We start from the raw sequence: 16,235 nt of genomic DNA, 5'->3' as shown, positions 1-16,235 counted from the left end.
ATGAAGGAGTGGACGGCTACCTGGAAGAAAGATCCATGAAAGACCTTTCTTCAATCAGGAGCCACAAGGCTGATGAGGCCCTTTGAGGGAGTGAGAGAGCGCGGTGCGAGGGAGGAGAGTGAGTAGAGGTGAGGTACGGATTGCGAAAAGAGGATGGGAGGGAAATGGGAGACGGGGAGATGGTGGATGGAATTGAAGGGACAAGAGGTGAATTGGGTTTGGCTTGGTTTGGCCTCAGCAGCCAGCGAGGCACAGTGGCCTGTGGGCGGCGGTCCACCGGGAAACTGGGTCGCTAGGCCAGACAGGCCAGGTTGCCTGGCTAGGTGATGACAACTTGTGGATGAACAATTGGGCTTAGGCTGGGGGGCGCAGATTTTAGGCATAGTCAAGCGAGCCCTAGGCACCCCATGAGGTACTTAAGTGGCTTCAGCAGCAGTAGCGGCAGGCCACCAGTCCCTTTCCAGGCTGGGACCTGCGTTGGGGTTTTCTTGCTCACGATGTGGTGGACGAACTCTTTTCTGCTGGCCATCAGGTGGCAACAAAGCAACGAGCGCTGGTCAAATAGACCCGCTCCGCTCATCATGCTCAAGTGCCCAGGCGCACTGCACGATACTCTCCTAGGTACACAATTCTTGCTCGCCCGACAGAGCAGATCATGAATGAATTGCCAACTTGACCGCCAGGCCGGAACGGCGACCACCTCATGCGTTGGCAGGCAGGACTTGAATGAAGCCCATGAAAGGAGGTGAGGTGCCCCCGTCCAATAGGCCCAATCTTTACGAGATTGCCCGCCCTTGCAGCTGTTTTCCACCCTCGGAACCTACTGCCTCTTCTTGTGTAACCTGCCATCCTAGTTGGATCTTGCCTGTGCATAGGATTGATGTACACAACAACTGCCAGCTGCCGGCATGGCCCGAAGATGATATTGCGTACCTGTTGGTCCCTCGGCTGCATAGCGAAGCTGAAATCGATCTTCAGGATCAGCGCAAAAATGAACGGCGTGGCCCCTGCTTCTCGACTAGTACTTGGGTACTTAGGACCTGTTCCTGGGCCGAGTCCAAGCTCGTGCGCTTATGCAGGAACTCTCAACCCCGGATCCAGGTCAGTCGCCAACTGATAGGGAATAGAGGCTTCCCATCTGGCATCCAGACAGTTCCTTCGATGCGCCATGGTCGTATTCGACAGCCAAGTCGTCCCTGCAACCATGCGTTATTCGCTGGATACAGCCGTCGAATCGGCTCGACCGGCTCAGGCGATCCTGACATGTGAGCAGAAGCCATTCATCTCTCGGAAATCTAGCAAAAGATGCAAAACCTAGAGGATGCACACTGAAACTCGCTTGGTGTGGTCTCCTCGACAACGCTCAGAATCTCGGTTACTGCTGGATAACAGATAAGCCATCGCTCCATCAATTGAGCTCCCCACAGAGGCCTCGTGCTTCATTGTCATCAGAAGGTGGGTGGGAACTCTGGGGCTAGGGCTAGCACGAGCTGACCGCCAAAGCTGAAATTTTGACAACCAATGAATGCCGAAGATGGTCTTGAACCACATCTTCCTTCGAGCCAGCCCGAACCACTCGGCAAAAGACTGGCGGACGGTCGACCTGGTTAGTGTTCATGCACACATTCTGCTCATGCCACGGAAGCATCCTGCAAGGGCATGTTACCGCCTTGTATGATAGAAAAAAAAAGGGGGCCTAAAGCAAGAAAACAACATCTCCTGCATGCGTATCCTGCAGGCTCAAATACTACATTCGGTTCTACTTCTCATGCTCATCCAACACCACTACCTGTACCGAGTACCCAGTACTTGCATCAAGTCACCTCACATTATGAGGTACCTAACCTGATCCGTCCACCCAAGCTCGGCACCTGATTCCCGATGACACCTAGAAACTTGGCGCTATTGGGCGAGACCCTTTTTTCTTTTACGTGAATGCAATATACTCAATATCAACGAGGAGTCACTCCTCTTGCCGCATGCCAGCATATCTGGCAGGTCTATTGGAAACACAACAAGCCATTCAATCTCGGATTTTCCCGCGACGGCTCGCTCACATTGTGCAGCAACGGGCGCGATTTCTTCGGTGACACTGCATTTCTAGAAAACCCGGCTTGGGGATTTGTGAACCTTGACTTTTCATCGCGACTAGCTCTGCCGCATGAACCAATGAAATGGCAACAGCAAGGAAGCAGAAAGGAACAGGCAGCCGGACACATCACGCTTCTCAACCCCGCCGCGGTGGCGGCGGTGGCGGCGGTGGCGGCAGCGTTGGTGTCACCGCACAACAGCATCCTGAGCCTCGTGGCTTGCATTTCCCAGCCGAATTACAGCAGCTGATTCTAGACGTATTTCGACGGGCGTTTCTATTCGATCACGAGCAACTCGAGTTGAAATCCACCATCCAGGAGGTCAAAGGCCACCTGTTCCAGCGCGATTTTGCTCGTGCATTTGCCAAGCCAGAATACCTCGATGCATATGCGCTCAGGTGGAGCGCTAGCCGCGCCCTTGGCTACACGAGCGTTTTCCTGCACCACGACTTGCAGAGAGTGTGGCATGGACTCGCCGAAACTGCGGCCACGGCTCTGAGTACGAATGCGAATTCTATATCGAAAGAGGCACATCTTCCACGTGCGAACGGCGCTTGTAGCGTAGTTTGCATTGGAGGTGGCGGAGGCGCAGAGGTGGTTGCATGTGCGGCTGCAGCACGTACACTCTCACTCCCATCAGGCAGACTGACCGTCCACGTCGTTGATATCGCAGACTGGTCAGCGTGCCTTGAAAAATTGGAGCAGGCACTGTGCACGCCGCCGCCCTTATCACTTTACGTCTCTGAGAGCGCCAAAGCAGCGAATAAACTCTTCACTACGAGTGATGCACTCTCCCTCCGGGTTACCCAACATGACATCCTCGCTATGGATGAGGCTGGCCTGCTGCAAAATACCCTGTGTCGAGTGCATCTCTGTACAATCATGTTCACGCTGAACGAGCTCTTCTCGGCCTCCCTTGCGCGGACGACGGCATTTCTCTTGGCGCTTACAGATGCTATGTCGCCGGGCTCCTGGCTTCTCGTCGTGGATAGTCCAGGGAGTTACTCTGAAGTGAAAATGGGGTCCGGTTTCAGTGCCGGAGAGGGACAAGCAGATGCGAAGACCCAGACAAGGCGCTATCCGATGAAGTGGTTGCTAGACCACGCGCTTCTGGAAGTCGCTGGCAAGCAAAATGACGAGGAGGGCAGTACAAGTAAGTGGAGGAAATGTGTCTCTGACGATTCGAGATGGTTCAGGTTGAGCCAGCAACAGCCCCTGAGGTATCCCGTTGAGCTGGAGAATATGAGATATCAGATCCATCTCTATCAACGGATTCAGCCGGCCGACCGGGATGGGGAACGGCAAGGCTAGTTAGGAGCAGTAGCACTCGCTGAGAACATGCATTGAGCAAGGAGACACGAGAACTAATCTTCTTTTGCACTGAGATTTTCAAAGGACTCTGGTAAGGACCTATTTCTGTCCCTAGGACATGGCCGTCATTAACTTGTCGGTAGCTACGATCTTTGATATGTGCCCTGAACGAGTGCAGAAAACGGAATCCCACTCCCATGAAAGGTCCCATTATGGTCTCGAAGACAGGAAGGAGGGGCAAGCTGACCACCAAAGGCGCAGGCTCGTGATCAGAAGACGTTCGTCTGCCTTGATTCCAGTCCAGGTCTGGAGAAAATCTCCATCCCTTCTCCAAGCGGGGCCGGGTTTGACATGTCACTCAACCATCTCATCCATCTCATCCGATCCCATTCCGTAGACCCATCATCGACCTCTCCTTTTCCAGACCATTTCTCGGATCTCTGACCTTTTCCGTTACATGACCACGTATGTCTGATGCCTTTCTTGTGCCCTGCCCGATCGATGTCTTGTGCCTGGCTTCGAGGTCTCAATGCGAGTCCCACTGCGGGAAGGGAGGGAGGAAGGGCGGGCGAATTTAGTCCTCATCCTCATCGCCCTCGTCGTTGACGACGTTGAAGAAGCGCAGCTCGTAGACGCCCTTGGAGGTCGAGACCACGCGCAGCCAATCGCGGAGCTGTTGCTTCTTGAGGAATTTCTTGGTCCTGGTCGCACACACAAAGTCTCGTTAGTTGATTGAACTTTTCCACATCGCACAACATGATTTTGTCACAGGGGAAATAGATTGCCGTATGGACGGACAGACAGATGGACGGAGGGAGAGATGTTCTGTGTAGGGCTGTGTGTTTGCAGGACCGCCATTCTTTTTTTCTTGGATGGGTTTTTGCTTACAGGTATTTCAAGTAGCGGCCGGAGAAAGGGATGTGGGTGACGACCTCGATCTTGCCGTCGCCGATCTTGCTGATGGCGACGTTGTCGCCCAGGTTGCCCGTGCGGCCCTCGACCTTGATGCGGTCGTGCAGGAAGTTTTCAAACGCCGAGAGGTCGAAGATCTTGTCCGACACGGGCTGCGAGCAGTTGATCGTGTACTATTCCCGCCAGAGGACGTTAGCATGGAAACTCCGCGTTCTGCTCGTCTGCATTGGGTCGTGTATTGAGTGAATAGTGTAAGACATCCACATGCGCATGCGCATGCGGACGTGGATGTGGATGACAATGCGTTTGTGTGTATTTTGCGTGCAAGAGGTTCTCGTTCACGCATCAACTGCGCTGGCTGAACTGCATACCTTGTTCGTGACCTTCCCACCCTTCGCGCCGGTCTTGCCCTTCATCGCGACCTTCTGAGCCGTACCACGAGCCTATATCTCACAAGCACCTCCCCCCAAAGAAGGAGGGAGACAAAAACCTTAGCCTACTGCACCCCATCGTGTATTATAACATGGGGACCAGCAAAGCGGTTCGGTTGGGTCGTCGGTCGGTCGGTCGGCCGGTCGATTTCACCTGACTGACTGACTGACCGCCCACGCGTGCAGCCCGATAGCATTGGAACTTACTTTGACGGATGGTGCCATTTCTGCTTTTTCCTCTTTTGGGGGAAATTCGAGGTCGCAAAGAAGTCGATATCCTGCGCCTTTGGAAAGTGAATTCTGCAATCAGCGAGAGAGGAACTTTTGGATGCGGAGAGGGATCAGAAACCATGCCAGCAAGAGAAATTTCGGATTTGTGGATTGAAAATTCGCCTTACTTGCCCTTCTAAGATTCAAGCCTTGGCGCCGAGGCCCCCACAATAATCACCCCCCCTTTTTTCCGGATGAAGTTACTCGGTACATTTTGTCTTTGCTCCCTCATCGCCATCGGCGCCAACTTCTCCAGATGCAATTCGCATCACCATCCCGCCATCCAACACATGGCGGATGCCGCCCCACTGGCGCCATTCCGAAGCCAATGCCAATGCCAATGCCACTATTATTACTGTCGCCGCCACTTGCGGAAGCGTGAAATGCCTGTTCGGCTCTCTGCGCGTCTCCGTTGACACTGGCCTATGTGGCAGCTATGATAAACTTGGTCCCAAGGGCATGAGGGTAAGTACATAAGATTTGCGCCCGGTCAGCGCGTGTCGTGGGGCCAACTAGACGGGGAGGGATCCAGAAGTTCCGCTCACCGTCGACCTGGTGGCGAAGGATCATGCTCGTTGCCGGAACACCAGCAGCGCCGTCATCGATAGAGCCATCTTCCCGTGGCTGTCTTCCACGCCCTGGTGGTTAAGAGCTCTATTCGCGACTCTTGCTGTCGTGTTATCCCCCTGGAGGATCAAGCTCCTCAACCTAATGTTGTGGGTGCAACTGCAGACCATCGTTCTTCGCCCATGACTTCCACGTCGACCATGGCTACATACACGCGGCGTGGCCATCGATTGTGCAGCCATTTGGTAGTATTCAGCCTGCTTGGGTGAACCGCTTGCACATCCAAAGTTTCTCCATCATCACAAGGGCGGTAATGACATTGACATATTGGGCTGAAACACTTGTCCTGGGAATGCAGGGGGAGTATGTCGAGTATTATACTCCGAGGAGACTATGCGGAGACGAGAAGTGCTAGATGCTCGATGACTGACGATGATGAATTTATTGATGCTATTTACAAGTTACAGGGCGCTATGGTTGTCACCTGGCGAGGTGTTTTGAGGATCAAACCGTGCTAGCGAGCTAGGTATTGGGCAGTCAGGTTTTTGGCTCCCGAGTAATCTGGGTACATATTATAGTTTAACATATACGCCAATGGGCATCTTTCCCAGCACGAAGAAAGCACCTAGGTACACAGCTACGAGCAGCCTAAGTAGGCTGTCATGGCAGGCCAAGCATCACGAGTCCGAATAGTACATTGCACATATCACCAGACGGTGACCAGCGTATCCGACTTCAATCACAATATGAATACCATTTGCTAGCAATTCAAGTTGAAGCACAAACGTACTCCGTACAAGAAGGGTCGACGTCGTCGCTAAGGACGCACACATCACAAAGTATCAACCAGCCAATCCGCCCATTATCGTTGCTTAAGCCAGATATCATCCGTCTTTGGTTCCTTGTTGTTCCTGTCCGCGCCTCGCCATATCATGCCGAGTCCAATTCCTGTGGTCGAGGGAATACACAACATTTTCATGGCCGTCAAGATTCATGCTCAGTTCGAGGTTACACGATAACCACGCCATTCGTAGCAGTCCAGATGTCAATGTACATGTCTCCTGTTGGGACGAGTGACTCCATAATTCGCCAATGCCTCTCTTTTATCGCTGTTGCCGGTGTCTCAGTTAGGACGCGGTTGTCCTCCATCATGTCATGCAGTAGGGTCATAACGAAATGTTCAGCTGGTCATGAAATACGCAGCACTACCGCTTAACACCAACTGGTCCGTGACTGGCACTGCCAACACGTCCACTGGTCTTCCTGACCTTCATCTTATCCTCAACGCCGCTGCGGCGTGGTGATTCCCTCAGCGATCGGGTCTTCGAAACGCTCATGGCACCCATTCCACTAGCAGATCGTGGAGTCTTTGGTCGGCCAGCTGCATTTGGACCCTTCTCACTCACCGTGCTTAGTTTGAGATTTTCTTGTTCCTGGGCGAGTTCATCCCAGATGGCATTTGTATCCTCTATTTGGAAATTGATATCACCATCATCCTCATAGATACCCATCGTGCCACCCACATCGACGGTCTTGGTCATGGTTGTCGTGGTGGTAGTGTATGAAACACTGCGAGCTTTGCCCTTGCTGCTGGGACTCTTGCTTTGACTTCGACGAGATGCTGCTCGCTGTAAAATGAGCTCCTCTTCGCTTTCTGCACCATTTGTACTGTGTCGATGTGTCTCGACCGTTGTCACTTCGCTCTCGGACCTGTTGCCATTGATGCGCATAGTACCCGAAGTTGATCGAGCATATGGGTGACTTCGAGGGTCCATTCGAGCATACTTTCGTGGTTGACCGGGCGTTGGAGCTGGAAGGTTTTCATCCTGATAGACGGCAGCATTCGACACGTCGTTGCCGTCGATTTCACCCAGAGCAGTTCTCTGGGCACTAGAACGGTCCGGAGTTGCAGTCTGCGCTCCACTTGGAATACGCATGGGTGTTTTCGCTGACATCGCACGAGGCGTTGAGGGTTTGTTCAGTTCCATCTTTGCCTTCCACTGATCTTCCAAGTACCATTCCCGGAACTGACCTTGGTTCAGATGGAGCCAATGTTGTTGCGGCCCGACCACCATTCCCGGACGCATGAACCGCATGAAAGAAATCACTTCGTTTGCGGTGAAGCCATGGCGATAGATCAAATAAGCTCCAATCAAGCACCCAGTTCTCCCGAGACCGGCCTTGCAATGAACGGCAATGGCTTTACTCTTGGCAATAGCGTCGTGGGCCAGCTTGATGAATTTGCGGACAATTGGAAGGGCGGGACAGGTTCCATCCTCAAAGATCATATCAATGTGTTCAATACCAAGAGCAGTAAAGTATGTTGGGCAATAAAGCTCGGAGTTGAGTCGCACAACCAAACCCACGTCCCGTTGGACGAAATGCGTGAGGACGTTTTTGAAGGGTTGGGGTATTCTGGCACGCTGGATCTCCGGGATGCAAGAGGGAAGTGTCGCATAGGCTGGAGACGAGATGGGAATAGGTGTGGTGGGCTCAGATTGAGGAGATGCTAAGGCAACAAATTGGGGGCAGATCCAGTTGAAATCTCCCTGGTCAACTCGTTCGAATCGCTCGTATCTACGCATGTTAGCTTCATCTTTCCGAGCATGGTCAATCCACGTACTCTTCGAGATTGAACTCCTTGAGCTGACACAAATTTTCTTCTTTGGCCTTCCAGACGCCATATACTACATCCTGGATATTGAGAATGAAATCCGCCTGACTGTATCCGGCGTCTCTAAAGGGCATGTATGGAGGATCGGCTTGAGCGATGGGCGCAAGAGCAAGGTGAGGAGGCCATGCCTGGATCAGCACCATGTAGCAAGCGACCAGACATGCGGCGTTTGCTCGACTCCTGGCATCGGCCCTACTCCAAAACACGACGGCCTTGTCGTTGTTGGCCGGGTCACCCAGGATTTCGTGGAAATGAACGGCGAATCGATAGAGATGGCCAATGTGCAGGGGCCCGAAGTCGGCGTGAAAGGCATTGTACAGAAGAGTGTCGTCGATGGTGAAGTAGACTGGAGGAGGTCGCAAAGTGGCAGGAGTGGGACCTGAGAGCGCTTTGGAGGACTTCTTTTGCGGCGATTTCTTTGCCTGGGTGGGATATGGGAAAGGAGTATGCTCGTTGGGTGCATGCATGTAAGATGCTAGGTACAGGCGATCTGTTGAGGAGAGCAATATCAGCGATGCGCCTCGCACTGAGGGGCATTGTTTTGTTTCACGTCTATTTACCTTGGATGTATTCGATGACCTGACCATAACTGGCAGGATGCACCAACGACGGCGCCATCACTGCTCACAGCTGACGAGAGATCGCCGCCAACGGAATGATTGGACTTTGCACAGGTATTCGGTGTTGCAGATGGCAAGTGTTGGCCGGCTTGGGCGCTCGATGGCAGAAAGAGACGCTGTCAACGGTCGGTGCAGATAGGAATGTCTCTCTGACTGTGCCGCATATCACGAAGCAGACGTAGTATGAGAGATACAGCTAAGCAGCGTGAATGCGATGAGATGAGGAGGAAGAGGGCGATTGAGGTAAAGATGTGGTGGTTTGTAGGAGGACGCAATGGAGTAATGTGCAGGTATGTGTTTGTGGATATTGGGTACTACTTGGTACTTAATGAAATGAAACGGGGAATTGGTGGGAACTGTGAAGGGGTCACAGGCCCAAGGTTCCCAGGTTCCCCATCGTCATGTTTACTTTCGGCCCCTGCATCCTCGTTTCCCAGCAACCGCGTCATCGGGGTTTCGAAGAATCTTCCCTCACCCACCATTGCCCACCTTTGCCCACCTTTGCCCACCACCACCAAAACTAAGCTGCGCCAACCTAACAGCCATTCCATCCGCGTTTGAGACTGGCTTGAGTGCATGTTCAAAGACATCTCAGCCTCGCCAGATGCATCATAGTGTCATATGACATGGCGATGGACACCTCCCAGTCCGAGTTCCCATGCTCATTGTGCGTGGCGCTCTCTCACCCAAGCTCTCTGCGCAAACACTGACCCTCCCTGACAGAGTCATCCATGTCCCTCTCTTGAACCATCGCCTCGCCTCCACCGCAATGCGCGCCCTGCAAGTCGATGCCGAGTTGTCCCCACTGGTTCGTCGAGAGTTCGCTTTGGTCAGTCCAGATGTTGTCAATGGTCATGCAGCAAACGGCGACGATGGATTACAAGATACCCACAAGACCATTCTTCGCACCCAGTATAACGCAACTACCAATCGCATGCTCCGAGTTGCCGTTAATGGCTTCATGGAATCTCTGAGTGTCGTCCTGCAGGTCATGGAGGAACTAGACGTGGACGTCCTTCAGTCAAGGTCATGACCCTCCCTGGCTGGTCATCTCCCCGCTCAACTTTGGCCTCGAACATGTGTACTTAGGCTGATGGCGATGTCCGCGGTTGCCCTAGGGAATGAAGTGGCGCCGTGAGCATATCACCTTCCTGGTCATATTTCCACCAAGACGGATATCAGCTGAACAGTGTCTCGGGATTCCCCTGTGTGGGCGTGGGGACTTCGAATCATTGCAGAGAAAACTCGATGGCGTCAGTCTCAGAGCCAAGTCAAGCCTAGATCCCGTACAAGACCGTAGTTGAGAACTCGACTGACCTCCTTGCTTCGGAAGCTGAGACAGCGTCTTCTCCTGATGTGTCTTCAATTTCTACTCCTCTTCTTTAGAACGCGCCGGTTGATGAGTTCCGACGCCGCGAAGGATGAAGCGAGCATTTGGCACATCACACCGCGTCCGCGAAATCGCTGTTGAATTCTGTCGAGTAGACATGTGGAAATCGTCGACGCCCAGACCAGCGCCTCCATAAGAGACCATGCCGAAATAATCCGGTAAGAATATTACCCCGGTGTCTGTGACACTTGGGTCTCGTAGCAGGCCATCCTGGGATTCGGGGTCCGTGGCAGTGCCCAGCACAACTGTCGTGCCGCCGTTCGTCGACCGCGCAGATGCAGGCTTCAAGAGTGAGGCTCCTGAGTTGTCCTTGCCGGCAGGATCTGTAGAACACACAAGAAACTCGACTGTGCTGCCCGTTGGGACTATGCCACGCGAGCCCAGCTCATGCACAATACTTTGGTCGCCATCCAAATCCGGGAACACAATGGATGACGACGCGGCTTCACTGGTCTCGAAATCCACAGCTCCTTCGAGTGATAGAAGGCCTTGTCTCTTTCCCCAACCTCCTCCGCCGCCCGACACTTTGAAGAGCTGTGCACCTTGCCATAAAGGCTTGAGTGAGCTCGATTCCTGACTCCCGTTGTTCCCGTCCGCTCCCGCCTCAAGTGATGATGTCCCTGGTGGACGGATCAAAGCAAAGACAAGTAGTGGGCCCCGGGCAGTGCTTGCGGGATTCGATTTGATATATGTTGAAACGGCCTTCTCGAGTTCTTGTGAGGCAGGGACAGCCACGCCCTCGACCTCAATCTGACGAAGGACGTTCCCCATGGATCCTACTACCTTTCTAGGCTTCGTCAGTGACTGAAGTGGAGCAGATCCGCCATCGACAAAATTGTCTGGAGGGCAGTGAAGGTTCAATTGGAACGATTCAAGGTTCTTTCTACCAACATAGTTGATGGCCGGCTCCTCAGAACCACCCAGTTTGATCTTCCAGACATCCTGGAAAAGCGTTGTCCGTTGTCCGTTGACGAAAATGGTGTTGGCGACCGGTAAGGTGACGTGCCGTACAACGGCTTTTTGGTCTGATGCTTGTCCTGACGAAGCAGGTCCGGCGGCAGAGCGGAATTGTAACGTCGCTGGGGACTTGTTTTCTGCGTCGACGCCTTGGAGTTCTGACAGAGCGTAAACGGACCGACCGCCGGGATTCGTAGAGCTCATGAAGAGTGCAAGTCCCTCCGTACTAGAAACCCTTGTGGGATTTCCATCATGGCTGGCGTGAGTTTCAGGAGGGGCGGGCAGCGCGTCGACGACAGCAGAGACGCATTTTATAGTTTTCTCAATGGGTTTTCCTCTTTCCAGGGCACGGCCTTTGTACAGCAAAGGTAGAATGTGCCGAAGGAAGACCTCTGGCCCCAGGAGAGAAGACAAGGACGGTGTCACCAATAGAACCAAGAATTTAACCAGGGATTTGTCGTCACAGTATCTGTGTAGCTGTGGTCGTATTTGTTCCAGGTCCTGGATTCTATCAGATAGAGCTCGATTACGTTGGAGGGGGAGGAATTTTCCAGTGTACAATAGTAAATATCAGCCTTTGTAACTCACCACAAGGTCTGGATCCCTGGTCAACCACGTCACACCTGCTCGTACAACCCTATTTGCAGTGTTGCCGAGCCGCCTCGGCGTACTGAATGAAGGGTAAATTTGAGCTGTAGACTCTTCTCCAGAAGAAGAAGAGATACCAGTTTCATCTGATGGTATCGGCTGTAGTCGGACTCTTCGAAACGTGGGGCCCCCCGAAGGAACTCTTCGCCATGCTATCGATCGTGCATCTTGTGCGTTGCTCAGACGCCGTTTGAAGCCGAGCTGCCTGGGCCCGTTGATATGTACTAAGGTTCTATTCGGAGAAGAACGAACCAGCACGCTGAGCATGGTTGCTATGTATCGAGTAGAGGAGTGGCTGTCTTCCTTTGAGCTACTGCAGAACAACGCTTCGAAACACAAGACTGGGAAGGGGAGCAACGTTGAAACAAGTGATTTGGAAAGAAAGAAGCCCAGAGAAAATAGCAGAGAGCTTCACGCCTGCTGTCCCTTTGATGATGATGGGGTTGAAAGAGTCTCCAGGCCAAATCTGGAGCTCATTGGAGCTGTTTGGCGTACAAAATATTTCGTCTGACCAGGCTGGGCCTGGGCTGGATGAAGGCAAGATCCAGGCCAATTTCCAGCAGAACCTTTTTTTGTCAGACGCCCACTCTTCCCCCCCAACTCGAAAGGGGATTTTCTAATTTTGATGATCTATTACTACTAGCAGGTAGCGCAGAAGACGGAATCAAGCGTGGCAAAATAGCAAGATGTTGAATTACTCATATGGTGGGATATTTCCAATTGGAATGGTGGTAATAAGACGGATTCTTGAAGATTAAATGTTCATGTGGGCTGCTCTACCGACCTTCTCTCATACAGCTCTGGGCTTTTCGTGATATACATAGCAACATCTCACGTCGGGAACAAAAATGCCTATGGTAATACAATTTCTGAATGATACATCCTTGCCGTTCGACTCTCAGATTTCAACGGTCAGATACAAATCACCGCTGCTTGACTTGCTTGGCGTCAGTCGAGCCTTGGAAGATGGTGACGGTTGCGGAACGACGACATTCACATTGCTGGTATTGGTAATCAAGGTTCCATTCAAAGATTGCCCAGAGTCTTGCATAGGGGATCCCCTGTTGCCGCTTGACGGATTGCTTCTGAGCTTTGTTATGCTCGGTCTGTGGGTCTTCGATGAAGGAGGGATTGGAAATTCAATAATCTCATCGGACAGATATCCATCGGAGGAGGTGGTATCTGTTTGCATAAAGCTTAGTTCGGCGTGGACAAGCTGATCCCTGGTCGGTCGAAGAGGTGGAGCTGCCACTGGTACAAAGGCTGAAGCAGGGGCTGGATTGAGGCTTGCTCGAAGTTGGGCGGGTCTTTCTGCTTGCCTGGATATGGCGGCCGAACGAGGAATTTGAGGATACCTCAAATCCTTAATAGGGCTTTCTTGCGCGGGCGAGACGCCACGAATGTCAGGAGGGATGACGGAAGGTGTCGGTGGATTCGCTCTCAGTCCAAGTTGCTTGTTTGCTTCTTCAGGAGGTGTCGTATCTTCTTCAATTTCAGTGTAAATGGAGCTGACGGAACTTTGCCTTTCTAGATCACGGCCTACAGTCATTAGTCTTCTACCTGCCGGAGGGTGTGGCGCTAGTTGTGGTGGCAAGGGAGGATTCCGTGGCTGCATGAGAGGCTCTCCAAGCGGAGTATTGATCACTCGAAGAGGGAGTCTGGCTGGAGGCTTCTTTCGCAACACACTCCTATTTGCGTACATTGATGACGGGGGGAGCTTGTGCTCTGCTACTGGAAGGGGTGGTTGAGAGGTGGGCGATTGAAAGTTGCGGCGTGGCGAGGATAAATCAACATTGCCGTTGTCGTAAGTTGGGGTCAATGGGATTCTAGCTGTCTGTCCAGCAGCTTTAGGGGGGCTTTCCGGCAACGCAGGCAATCTCAGATTCGGGGGTGGCCCCCTGGGCCGTTTCGCCAAAGGTGGTTTCTCCAATATGAATGGCTGATTGTTGACTAAAATTCGTTCAGGTTCTTGTCTTCTCGTTTCCGGCTCATCGTCAAACTCGGTGACGTCACTGACGGGTCGTTGGGTGTATCTCCTTCGTTCCCTTGTAGCTTCGACATCTAGCGGTGCGGGCCACAGAACTGCAGCAGGCGCAGTAGGTAATAGCCGAGAGAAGCTCTGCTGAGAGGATGCGCTTACAGGGGAGTGTTCGCCGGGCATTTTTGGTGAGACTGCTATACCTATTTCTTCTGGTCTGATGCTCTTCCGCCAAAAGCTTCTCCTCTTTTCTTCCGTTGGCTGCTGTGGAGCATAGAAGCGACCCTGAGTGCGACTCTGAGTATCGGGCACTGTAAGCGAAGTTCCAACGTTTTCAAAAGTGACTGGGGGCTTTTTGTCAGGGGTCTGATGGTTGGTAGGGGATGACGGTTCAACTAGCCGTGAGCGTCTTTGGCTGCGCCGTCGCTGTCGACGCCGCTTGCGTATCCAGAACAGAAGAAGCAGCAAACCAAAAACGACAACAGCGAGAGCAGCACCGCCGATGGCAATTCCTGCAATTTGAGGCGTAGTGAGACTAGGCCGAGAGGTAGCCTGTTCCGGTACAGCAACAGCTCCTGACGCTCCGTCGGGGCCGGTAGACATGCTTGTGGTCTGGCCCATTACAGTGCTTGATGGAGCGTCCGCTGCCGAAGGTGAATCCCCGGGCGTCGTCGGTGCTGCGGCTGGTGTTGCTATTATCCATGTCGGGGTATCCGTTGCCATCACAATGGTGCTGACGTCCTCTGTGGAAGTCGGATTACCTATCGTGGCGGGCAAGTTCTCCATGGTGGAAGATGTGGTGGTGGAAGGCCCGATTATCGTAGCTGTGATGGTTCGAGCTGTGTTCGGTTCAGCTCCTGGTATAGAGTTGCAAACGCCGTACACATCCACGTCCTTCTGATCTTGTCCCGTACAGGAAGAGACCACGCACTGTACGGAACCCTCACCAATTGTAAGCCCAGATACGTTAGGCTGTATGCAGAGATATGTGATGTCTGAGGTATTTGCGCATGTGGCTCCTGGGTAATTCTGACTCGCGAAGTTTTGGATGCAGTTGACTGCGCAGGCTGGAACAATGGAGAGAAGGGAGGGAGGGAGGCAGGTATTTGCCGACACCTGTCGGGCACGGAGCTGGTCATCATCGTGAAGAATCGACGACGGACTTGGGAACATCCACATATGGGAACCCATGTCGACTGGTTGGCCTTTGTCATCGTTGAGGCATCATGGCTCTCGAAGTGGCCGTTTGCGGAAATATTTCTGTGAACGGTGGCTGTACGACACGCGAGCGAGCAAGTAGCAGTCAGCGGGAGAGAGGATCAATATTCAACGACAGTGGACAATGCGAAGACCTTGCGACAGATATGCGGCGCGAAGGGGGATCTGGGGGTTCTTTTAATGTTGCGTTTGCCCTTTGGTCTTACCTCACCCCTCGAACGGGGTGGACAGAGAATTTTTGTCCCTGAGAAAGGGTATTTTGCCAGAAGCATGACGATGGCGGCTGGAATATTGATCTGCGATAGGCCATATAGCCTGAAACCTGCAAAGCATCATGGTGGACGTGGTCGAATGTGAAGCATTGGATGAAGCATAGTCGCTGAAGCCAGCGGTTAGGGATTCTCCTGGCTGACGAGGGCTCTTCACGTGATTGTGCATTCCCCTGGCACCCATTTCGCCAACCCAGATGGGGAAATGGGCTGCAAGGCTCGGATATCAGCGGCGGCTACCAGGGCGCGAGCAGAGCGCTTCCACGCAGATTGGGTCATCAGCATATTACTCCCACACGGCTATTACCTATATCACTTCCACAGAGTCCTTTTGCTTGCAGCGCATCCCTTTCTGTCCGATGTAAACGCTCCCTACTAACTCGGCTTTGAGCAAAATACTCCTTTTTCCCGGCAGGAACATATTTCCTTGGCGCTATCATACCACCTGTCCGCAACCAGACTTTTTGTCATCGTGCTTCAGGACAACATGGGCAGTTGCCTGACTGTCGAGGGGTTTAAATTGCCAGTCGCTTGACCCAGCCCGTGCATGACGCACATTGACCGTTGAAAATGGGGGTCGGATTGGATCACAGCCCTGAACAATCTCCAGGTTGGCATCTAGGGGTCTCGGACATAGCAGTTCCGAAGTTCATTTTCGGTCTCACCATCTCCCGCAAGGCTGTTAGAACTAGTAGAAGCGAGCTCTCCCTTTCGCACGGATGGGCCACGACATCAACATTACAAATTGATCATGAGGAATGGGATGTTAAATGTGTCTCATTATGCTGAATTAAGACGTTGGCACCCCAAACCACGTGCAGCAAAATCGACCTTTGTGCGCCGAAGTTGGACGGAAATGCTCCCATCCGTCCAGCAAACAAGCGGTCCAATAGCCCAGGT

The 16,235-nt window shown here is 52.7% G+C and overlaps 7 protein-coding genes across 7 annotated transcripts; 3 read left to right on the top strand and 4 right to left on the bottom strand.

Annotated features, from left to right (window-relative positions):
- Positions 1 to 2,174: 2,174 nt before the first annotated feature.
- On the top strand, positions 2,175 to 3,401 carry A1O5_07428 (uncharacterized protein; the record flags this gene model as incomplete). Its single annotated transcript, XM_007748017.1, has 1 exon — positions 2,175 to 3,401. One exon carries the CDS (start codon positions 2,175 to 2,177, stop codon positions 3,399 to 3,401), a length of 1,227 nt encoding a protein of 408 aa, XP_007746207.1.
- Positions 3,402 to 3,975: 574 nt separating this feature from the next.
- A1O5_07427 (ribosomal protein L22e) lies at positions 3,976 to 4,729 on the bottom strand (the record flags this gene model as incomplete). Its single annotated transcript, XM_007748016.1, has 3 exons — positions 3,976 to 4,102; positions 4,290 to 4,486; positions 4,685 to 4,729. The coding sequence occupies 3 exons, from the start codon at positions 4,727 to 4,729 to the stop codon at positions 3,976 to 3,978; spliced, it is 369 nt and encodes a 122-aa protein (XP_007746206.1).
- Positions 4,730 to 5,311: 582 nt separating this feature from the next.
- Positions 5,312 to 5,767, top strand: A1O5_07426 (uncharacterized protein; the record flags this gene model as incomplete). The annotated part of the gene is made up of 2 exons (XM_007748015.1): positions 5,312 to 5,479; positions 5,531 to 5,767. 2 exons carry the CDS (start codon positions 5,312 to 5,314, stop codon positions 5,765 to 5,767), a joined length of 405 nt encoding a protein of 134 aa, XP_007746205.1.
- A 1,019-nt stretch (positions 5,768 to 6,786) lies between these two features.
- On the bottom strand, positions 6,787 to 8,873 carry A1O5_07425 (cell division cycle 14; the record flags this gene model as incomplete). Its single annotated transcript, XM_007748014.1, has 3 exons — positions 6,787 to 8,158; positions 8,205 to 8,745; positions 8,816 to 8,873. 3 exons carry the CDS (start codon positions 8,871 to 8,873, stop codon positions 6,787 to 6,789), a joined length of 1,971 nt encoding a protein of 656 aa, XP_007746204.1.
- A 628-nt stretch (positions 8,874 to 9,501) lies between these two features.
- A1O5_07424 (uncharacterized protein) lies at positions 9,502 to 9,908 on the top strand (the record flags this gene model as incomplete). The annotated part of the gene is made up of 2 exons (XM_007748013.1): positions 9,502 to 9,542; positions 9,599 to 9,908. 2 exons carry the CDS (start codon positions 9,502 to 9,504, stop codon positions 9,906 to 9,908), a joined length of 351 nt encoding a protein of 116 aa, XP_007746203.1.
- A 336-nt stretch (positions 9,909 to 10,244) lies between these two features.
- Positions 10,245 to 12,137, bottom strand: A1O5_07423 (uncharacterized protein; the record flags this gene model as incomplete). The annotated part of the gene is made up of 2 exons (XM_007748012.1): positions 10,245 to 11,723; positions 11,811 to 12,137. The coding sequence occupies 2 exons, from the start codon at positions 12,135 to 12,137 to the stop codon at positions 10,245 to 10,247; spliced, it is 1,806 nt and encodes a 601-aa protein (XP_007746202.1).
- A 631-nt stretch (positions 12,138 to 12,768) lies between these two features.
- A1O5_07422 (uncharacterized protein) lies at positions 12,769 to 14,634 on the bottom strand (the record flags this gene model as incomplete). The annotated part of the gene is made up of 1 exon (XM_007748011.1): positions 12,769 to 14,634. One exon carries the CDS (start codon positions 14,632 to 14,634, stop codon positions 12,769 to 12,771), a length of 1,866 nt encoding a protein of 621 aa, XP_007746201.1.
- Positions 14,635 to 16,235: the final 1,601 nt, after the last annotated feature.

This window comes from Cladophialophora psammophila (genome assembly GCF_000585535.1).
Source record: "Cladophialophora psammophila CBS 110553 chromosome Unknown aczJe-supercont1.11, whole genome shotgun sequence".
Lineage (NCBI taxonomy): Eukaryota > Fungi > Ascomycota > Eurotiomycetes > Chaetothyriales > Herpotrichiellaceae > Cladophialophora > Cladophialophora psammophila.
The sequence above is the reverse complement of the archived record's forward strand: the minus strand, read 5'-3'. Positions and strand labels throughout refer to the sequence as shown.